A 9,730-nucleotide genomic window follows, 5' to 3' on the forward strand; every position below is an offset into this window, starting at 1 on the left:
CAGCTCCATTGGGGACACACTGAGTTTGAGGCGTGTCGGCTAATCCACGGTGCTCAGTACGCTGGGAAGGGTTCTGGGCTAGAAATGCAAATCTGGCCGTCATGCACAGAGATATGGCCAGCTAACCCATGGAAGTGGATGAGAAGGTTCTGGAGTGTAGGAGACACAGATGGTGTTCGTGGATTAAATCCACAAAAACACCAACCTTTAAGGTGCAGATAAAGAGAGAAGAGTCCTCCAAGGAGAGAAAGGATGGAACTCAGGAGAACATAGTCAGGCAGGCCAAGGAATGCGAGATGTTCAAGAAAAAGGGCGATGAACAGCATCACACGCCACAGGGAAACCACAGAAGGAAGGGTTTTGCAAGTGTGTGGTGGCGTTAGCCCCTGGGTGGGCACCAGTGACCTTAAAGGAGAAAGTCCACTTGAGCTGTGGGGACAGAAGAAGTTAGAGACAGTGACTGAAGACTGGCTTTCCACGTAGGCTGGCAGGGGTGGGAAGGGGAGTGGGAGGGCGTGGCTATTGAAATTTTTTAAATTTTATTTTAAAGAAAAAGGCTTGAGCACATTTATAATCTGAGAGAATACTGCCAGAAGAGAGGAAATAGTTATAGATGCAGGAGGAAGAGGGGATACGGGAGGAGCAGGGTCTCCAGGAAGTCAGGAGGGAAGCAGATTCTGAAGGAAGCAGGGTGAAGACTTAGCGTGGAGAGGAGGAGTCCCGCCCCATCCTCTGAGACAGGAAGCGGGAAGAAAGGGGCGGAAGGAGATGAGTTTGCAGGTGGCCAGGGAGAGGCACAGGAAGTTAAGGAAGTTCCTGTCTGATGGCTACTGTTTTCTCTCTTAAGTAGACAGGAGGTGGAGGGGTGGGCAGAATGGCAAAACCGTGTAAATAGCTCTTGTGGGGACTGAGAGAGGCAGCTTATCCATTTGCCTGCAGTGTTGACAGTCCTGCATCTATACCCAGCAGGTGGTGCTAACCCGTCACAACAGTATAACCCCCAGTCATGCGTAACTGCCTGGGCTGGGGTATAGGCGGGGGCAATGTGGATGGACTGATCCACGGGTGGCTTTCCCTCCCTATGCAGGCACAGCAGAACTAAGGATCAGGGATGCCCTCGATGAGGAAAGGAAGAAAGAGATGTCAGGTGGGTCTACTGAGGAGAAGACTGAAGGAAAACAGGATAGCCAGAAAACTGCAAGGTGGAAAGGTCGCAGTCAGAATATTGGGAGTTTAAGATTTTTGATTAGAAGTGGTTCTGGATGATTTCATCCATCCATCCACCCTTCCTTCCTTCCCTCCTTCCTTCCTTCCTTCCTTCCTACCATCTTTCCTTCCTCCCTTCCTTCCTCCCTTCCATCCATCCATCCATCCATCCAGTATTTATTTAGCACCCAAATGGGAAGTCCTGCTGGCTGGGAGTGAAGCTAGGCCCAGGGAAACACAGAACACAAATAAAGATCACTCGAGTTGCATTAACCAAGAAACAAGGGGATACAATGCTAAACAGGTCAACCAGAAGGCGATTTTGACCTAGGGGCAGGGCTGAGTGTGGGAAGGTAAATGTGTACCCACAGACTTTTGCTGTCTAGGCCATCACATTACACTCATCTCTCCCAAACCAGGAAAAAGGATCTCCTCCATTTGGCCGGTTTCTTCGCCGGCCCTTCTCCTGCTCAGAAGCATTGCATTAGGAGCCAACACATCCCAGTATGAGGAATCAGACTGTCTACTAAGCCAAACCCCAGCCTAGCTGAGTTAGGCCATTTTAGCCATGGTGGTGTGAATCAACAGTGATGAATTACCAAAACCCTAATTTCCCAAAGGCTTGTTTTTGTTTGTTTGTTTATGCTACATACATACATACATACATACACACACACACACACACACACACACACACACATACATACATACACTGGACCTGAAGGTGTTGTATAACATATTTCCAAGGACTTAAAATCCTTCAGTGGAAAAGTCAGAATGGAGACTTGAGTGAACAGCTATTAACTTTCTTTCCTCCTTTTTTGTATTCTCACATCATTCTCCTTAAGAGACTTGACTTTTGGAAAATGAATTCTCTTACGCTCATTATTTCGGTCTCTTTTTTTAACTTACTTTAGAGCAGGTAGCTGGAGAGGGCAGCCAAAAATATCCCTCTAAATAAGGAAGACAACAATCCTATCAGAATGCAGTGAAATAGCAAAAGTTAGTAAGATTAAATGCTGTTAGCAAATTAGCAACTCCAAAGGGAGGCTGTGGACTTAGCCGTCAACCACGTAGCGATATTAGTAATATTCTGAGAGCTGTAAAAGGGATGCTGGAAGCACAAAATCTCTCATGATGACTCATCACGTGACTTTGCCTTCCTTTCTAGAGCTAAGACATTCAGGTTTCTGTAGATTTTGTCGTTTATCTCCCAGGAAACCACTCCAAACATGTAACCAATCATGTACAGTTGAACATGACCTTGAAAGAGCTCCTTGCCCTTGGATGCTACAGCCCTTGTCCGAAAGGATGAGTCCAGGCCCTCGCCATACTACTGACTGCTAACACCTTTGTAAAACAATTCCTTAAAACACACTCAGAAGAGGAGTCCAGCCATCGCCACAAAGGAAAGCTCTCTCTCGCTAATTTCAGGCCCGAATTAGGCTGTTAAACGTCTTCCTCACAGCAGCTGTCTTCTTAGCTCACTGCAGGGCTGAGTCTTTTAACATCTAACATGAGGAGCAAGTAGGTTTTAACTCTCAATACCCCACTGAGAACCACAGTTATTCTCTGTATCTGCGAGAAAGAGGTAAAGACACATTTTCAGAGCCTTTTCCCCCATCTCTCATCAACCTTTGATTTTATAGCCGGTACTTGTTAATGAATGACACAAAATATGGTTGAAGGCAGTTCTACGGCAATTAATGTTTCTTTAAAACCTCACATAAACATTAATGTTCAAGCTTATATGATGGAAGAATGGTCTTTAGTTAGATGAAACTCCAGAATTCAATGGTATGAAACTAACTTTCGGTCTCTTCCAATTATTAATTTTTCAAAATGAACAAAAATTTTAATGCTATCAAATGACACTTGCCCACTAACAAAAATTAAGCAATGTGAAAATAAAAATAAATTCAGTGTCACTATTTTACGCCATCCTTCCATGCATCTCTCTATGTAAATACATACATATAGACATACAGTTAAACAATTTTATAAAATGGTTATACTAAATATCTGCTTCTATCAAATCTGGTTTATCAATATAGCATAAACAAGCTTCTATGGACCTAAAAATTTCCACTAAGTCTTTCATTCATTGCATGGATATAATTAACTTATTTAACCAGGCCTACGTTATTGTTAATTTAGACTACTTTCAAGTTTTCCATATTTTAAGGAATCTGCGATGATCACGCCTGGATCACTTTTGCTCACCCTGTCTGGTTATCTTCCACCAGTAAACACCAAGATGTGAATGGCTGAGTCCAAGGACATAGACATTTAAAGCTACCTGTGTGGGCCAGCCGAGTAGCTCAGTTGGTTAAAGTGCAAGCTCTGAGCAACACGGCCGCTGGTTCGATCCCCACATGGGCCACTGAGCTGCGCCTGAGCTGAGCTGCCACTGAGCTTCCAACAGGTGTCAGGATGACTCAGCTGGAGAGAGCACGTGCTCCTAACAAGGTTGCCAGTTCCACTCCCACATGAGATGGTGGCCTACGCCCACCCGCAACTAGGATTGAACACGGCACCTTGAGATGAGCGGCCGCAAGCTGCCCACGGGGGGGCTGGATGGCGACTGGACTTGGAGCTGAGCTAGCTGTGCCCTCTACATCTAAGATTGAAGGACAACAACTTGGCTGTTCCCCTTCCCCAATTCCCCAATACTGTTCTCCTTCCACAATTCCACAATAAAATCTTAAAAATAAGTAAGTAAATAAATAAATAAAACTATCTGTGTGTTGCCAGACTGCCCTCCAGAAGAAAGTCCCACTCACGTTTCCTCTGTGAATGTAAGAGAGCGTTCATTTCCCCCTTCACCTTACTCTCCAATTCTGGGTTTTCAAAATCTTTACCAATGTAACAGGCCCAAAGATTTCCCACTCTTTATTTAACTTATGCTTCTTTGGTTATTCATATATTTATTTATGCACTTATTATTTCTGAATAGCTTGTTTGTAGTGTTCATCAATTTTTCTTTTTCTTACTGATTTGTGATAACTTGTGCTAAATTGGGAATAATCACCCTTTTTAAGCTGTGTGGCAACTATGTTTCAGTCCTTTATCTTTCAGCCTGGATTATGATGGTTTATCAATAAAGAAGCTTTACATTTTATGGAGCCAAATTTACAAAAAAAATTTCTTGAGCCATCCTTAGAAAGGCCCTCCTTACCTGAGCACTTTATTTTTTTTATTTTTTTATTTTTTTAAAGATTTTTTTATTGGGGAATTGGGGGGATGGGAACAGTGCTGGGGAATTGGGGAAAGGGGAACAGACAAGTTGCTGTCGTTTTGTTCTTCAATCTAGTTGTGGAGGACATCGCCTCACTGGCCCAAGTTGGCACCATCATTGCGCTCTTCCTGGGCGAGGCAGATCAGTCGCCGGCTTCTGGACGGCCGCTCACTGCGGCTGCTGGCCGCTCACTGCGGCTGCTGGCTACATACGGTAGCCCATGGCAACCCACTGCCACAGGGGCTGCAGCCTACGCCATCGCCGGCGACTCACGGCAGCCCAGCTCCAGGTTGAGCTGTTGTTCAGCATCTTAGCTGTAGAGGGCAGTGTCACTGGCCCTCATATGTGGGATCCGAACCGGGGCCCTCTGGCATCCCAAGCGAGTTCTTAACCATCGCGCCACTCGGCCGGCCCACCTGAGCACTTTAAAAACGTTCACTCATATTTTTGAGGCCCTGCCAGTTTTATTTTCCACATTGAATCTGGAGTTGGTTTTGGCATGAGAAGCCAGGCAGCAATCCAGCTCTTTCTCTCCCACACCCACAGTGGTCATCCCAGCACCACTTACGACATGGGCTCTGCCTTTTATCCAACGGTTTAAAATCCACTCCTCCCGTCTTTTTTTAGTTGTTGTTTCTATTTATTTTTAAAATAACAAATTCCAAGCTGCAGTTATCAGCAGGCCGTGTGCCTTCCTGCCACGCAGAGGAAGGATAAACATTATGCCCCTCCTATGGTTTTATAATCGGGAACTGCAAGTGGTCTGAAGCAGAAATGGAACTTGTTGGCTCAGGACGATGAAAAAGAAAACCATGTCATTACAGACCAGCAACAGGAGTTGTTACACTTGGCCAGTATTCCGCCCTCTTTAAATAAGCAACACCGAATAACCCCAATCACAAGACAACTGAGACACACAGGGTTTTCCTGCGGCGCTAACGCTCCCCAATGGGTCCACGCAGTGGACAACCTGCAGACACCGCCCTGGGCCTGCTTTGTGGTCAAGGAGGACCACTGGGGACGCCTGCCTTTAAATTGTTCAGGCTGAAATAACGTCCCCTGTGCTTTATGGATCAGGGTTTCGGATGCTCATGAACATGTCTGCAGGGGCTTGGGCGGATTTAAGGTTCTGATTCAAAGCTCTGATTCTGAGAACAGTGCTGGCCCTGCTGTGAGCCGGCACCCGACAGCCCTCTGCTGTTGGAGCAGAGTGGCTCTGTGTCTGGGAATCCAGCAACGAAACGCTCACAGAGAGAAGCGAGCTCTGCGACTGTCCTCCTGGCATGTCAGGTACACGGGCGGCTCTGATCAACAATGAGAGCATTGATATTACTCACATTCATTTAAAGAGTGAACCTGGACATGATTGGAAACTTAGCACCTGCCCGAAAAACACCCTCTGACCCACAGGTGAGGGAGCCCGCACCTCATGGGCCATAAAGAATAGGTTCCTTCCTCCACATTTTATTAGCAAGCAGAAGCCCCCTTTTAATGATCTGGGCCCTGCCCTTTGTGAGTCAAGATTTCATATTACACAGAGGCCGTATCACCATCAACCATGCATGTCGTCTTCTGGAAAACTAGCTGAAGACACTGCCTGTCACATTACACACTGCATATAAGGGACCTCTTGCATGACACTAGGTTATCAACTTAGGTCTAGTACGTCGAATTCCTCTGTTCCCTCTATTGCTTACTCTGCTTTAAAACACATTTTTCTTTGTATTTGAACACTGCAAGTTCCTTTAAGTCACCTTTCGAAGTAGAGACAATGTAAGCGCCAGAAAGGGAGGGACGTTCACTGTTTTGTTGGCTGCCATATTCCCGGTACCTAGAACAGCACCTGGCCTGTAGTTTGTGGTCACTAAGTATGTTGAACAAATACCCAGATAATAAATGGTTAAAGACATATACACGTGCATATACACGCACATACATGCTGTGCATTGACCCTCGTTTTATCAGCAATAACCCAAAGTTAAAGAAAGCTTTTGTTTGCAGTCTCCTTCAGTCAGTAATCTTCACTGCACATCTACCATGTGCCACAGCCCCTCTCAAGGGACTCATATGTCTACCAGGCTCAGCCCAGGGATCTCCAGATAATTCCAGGGCAATGCAATGACCACAGCGGTGAAGGGTGTTTGCAGATATCCAGGAACTCTCAGGTGGCCAGCTGGGAATACAAGGAGCTGGGGCTGAGGAGGGGGGCCATTCTTCTGAAAAAGGCTGTGGCCAGGGTGAGCCACCCAGCATGCACAGGAGTTGGCTATGGGGTGAGGTAGGGAGCCAAGGGCAGAGGTGGAGCAGAGGGAACCACAGGCACAGCTAAGGAGCTATAGAGAGCTGGATACGGCTGTGGCGTCGCGTACAGGACAGGAAGTACTGAGAGGTGACACAACAAGGAGCCACGGCCTGGCACACCCTGGGAGCCAGGGACCTGTCCCCTCAGCAAAGGGAGCTTTCCAGTGGGTTTAAGTCAGGGAGTGGCCTGGTTGGATCTGCACCGTGGGTGGGTCACCCAATGGCTGGGTGGCACCTGGACTAGAGCGAGACCAGACCCAGGTGGGAGTTGATAAGAGCCTGCAATAGCACGTGGTTACAGAAATGCAGGAATGCAGAGGAGAAATATTTTGGAGAAAGTTGCGTACTTTAATTTTATATTTCCTAGTTACTAGTATTTTTATTCTACACGTCATAATTACTAAAATTCTCAGATCATGTGTAAGGGTCTCTTCTTTTATAAATTTTCATTTTATTGCCTACTACAGTATACACTTCGTTCCCCAATTCTTGATGCAAAAACATAGAAAGTAACTGCTAAACTTGTCATGACAAGGTACAGCCACTTCTGTGCTTGCTTAGGGACAGCAGCAGACAGGAAACATGTAATACTAACCTTGCTAAATTTCCCTGGGGGGGTGGGAGGGGCAGACACAGTTCCAGATAAGAAAGCATGTATTCGTAACATTTAAAAACATATCCATAAGGTTTATTTAATCCTATCACAGCAATAGAAAGGACTTCAGGCCAACACACAGACTGACCCAAATACCTACACTTAAATATCTAAGGTGGAAAAAAAAATCATCTTTAAATTCCAGCACAGAATATAGAAACAATACTTTCAAACAGGCACTCTCCCTGCCAGCAACCTCCCAAGAGAATACTCTTCCCCGGCTTTTCTCCCCCTTTTCCAGAGTGAGGATAAGCGAGCGAGCCCGGGAGTCAGCGCCGTTTCCACAGCCATCGCCCCATCTGGCGGCTGGTACCTTATGCACGATGAGCTCGTGAGTGCCATCCGGGAGGGTCCTCCCATCTTCCTGCATCAGGGGGACGAAAGAGAAACCAAACAGCTTCTTCTCTCCTTTCTCCTTTGCTGTGGGAGAACAGGAAAGGAAAAATGGGTTACTCGCTTGTTTGAGCGCCTGCTCACACAACTGTGTCCGGATAACAGGCTGTCAAGACGCGAGGTCATCGGAAGCGTGACCCGCACCCACCAGCTGCTTCCATCAGCGGGGAGCGGCTCTGAGGACGGGAGTCTGTGTCCGTAGCCACCCTCCCGCCCCACTCCAGCCCCTTAGTGGCCACTTACATCCTGGACTAGTTTTCCTCATTATCTGAAGTTACGTTATTTAAGTTCGTGTACTGCCTCCCATCCCTCCCTCCACTTCTGGATGGAAGCTCCACGGAGGGCAGGATTGTTACCAGTTTTATTTTACTCTAAGCTTGGTATCTCGAGGCGTGCTAAGAATGCAGTAGGTGCTCAGTAAACTCTTAGCAAGTGAACGTACGAACAAGGGAATGTCAAATGCAGTGTTTTGCTCACTACCCCTGGGAAGGGAGTCTCTAGGATCTGCCTCTGTCCACGACAGAACTGCTTTCCCTCGAGTCGCAGGTGTGAAGACGGAGAGCCCTGTGGACTTGACCTCCTTGGAATCGGCTGGGCACGCCGAAAGCCAACACCAGCATGAATGGCAATCTGGAGTTTAAGTAGGGCTCCCTGCAGCAGTATTCTGGAAGCCAGGAATGAGGCAACGAGGTTTGCAGAGGCCTCAGTAAGGATTACAATGGCTAGAGGGGTCATGAGCCACTATGTATACAGAAGGAAACTGAGATCACCTGAGGTGAGGTAACTTGCTCTGGAGCTCTTGATTATCATTCCAGTTCTTTAATTTCTCTCCAAAATGGAGAAAGCTTTAAAAGAACCATGTTTGTTCAGCTCCACTCTCCTCTTGTACTTAAAACACACAGGCAGGAGTTCTCCAGCGCTGGCGGCCTCCTGGGGCCTGCCAAGTTCTTCTCTCCCACACAAGCGTGCGAGTGGAGCGTTACACACCAGGAAAGCCCAGCTCGGGGGAGCAGGAGACCTGAGCTAGGCCAGTCAGACCCGGTGATCTGTAAGATCAGACAAGAGGTGCCAGCACCTCATCATTCCCTTATAATCGCGTCTGGCATTGAACCCCAGAGAAGTGGAACCCCACACAGAGGACAGTAATATTGGCTGGCTGGCTTTGGCCCCTTGCATGAGGACATCCCTGAAAAGGTAATGACAGCAAAGAATTCTCTTTGATAATCATTAATTTCAACCCCAGAGAGAAACTGGGAAAATATCGCTAGTCTTAAAAATTAAGCAAAAATCACAGCAAAAAAATCTCTGGGAAGAGATTTTTACATCAATGAGGTAGGTGTTGGGTATGGAACTTATGAATTAGGGGAGAAGAGTAATTTAGAAATAATTTCCTAAGTTTATTCAACTATCTTTTTGGTGTGGTTTTGATATTTAATTCAGAAAGATAAAAATATTCCATGACAAATAAAATAAGCAAAGATAAGAAACAAAGCAATAGCTTCCCTAAATGTGCCTTCTATTCTAAAATAAAATACCCAAGTTTAAAGTACATGGCCCCTGGTCCTGAGCTATTCCATCATGATTAATAAACTGAGTGAAATGTTACCGGCAGTATGTACAGTATGACCCCCTTGGACTAAGAAAACTCTAAATGTATGATTCTACCTCCCAACTTTCTAATCTTCCTAGCACCCCAACGCCAACAATTTTGACCCCTGGGACCTCCAATTTATTGATCCCCTTCTCTCCCGTCTGCTCCCAACTTCCCATTTCTATGGTCCATCATTCTACTCACTTCCTTGCACATACCCTCAAATCCTTCATTCCACGCTTCCACGATAACACTGCAACCTGGTTAAATCCTACTTACAGCTTACCCCATGCCTAGGCTACACCAATCTCACTTCAAGTAACACACAAACTGGGCAAACTTTCTA

The 9,730-nt window shown here is 46.3% G+C and overlaps 1 protein-coding gene across 1 annotated transcript in view; it reads right to left on the bottom strand.

The window, feature by feature from the left end:
- DOCK4 (dedicator of cytokinesis 4) overlaps window positions 1-9,730 on the bottom strand; it is a 392,534-nt gene that overhangs the window by 134,006 nt on the left and 248,798 nt on the right. The window contains 2 exon segments of the mRNA XM_019653023.1: window positions 7,714-7,820; window positions 8,781-8,839. Coding sequence (XP_019508568.1) covers window positions 7,714-7,820; window positions 8,781-8,839 — 166 coding nt within the window.

Source organism: Hipposideros armiger, unplaced genomic scaffold, assembly GCF_001890085.2.
Source record: "Hipposideros armiger isolate ML-2016 unplaced genomic scaffold, ASM189008v1 scaffold_192, whole genome shotgun sequence".
NCBI lineage: Eukaryota > Metazoa > Chordata > Mammalia > Chiroptera > Hipposideridae > Hipposideros > Hipposideros armiger.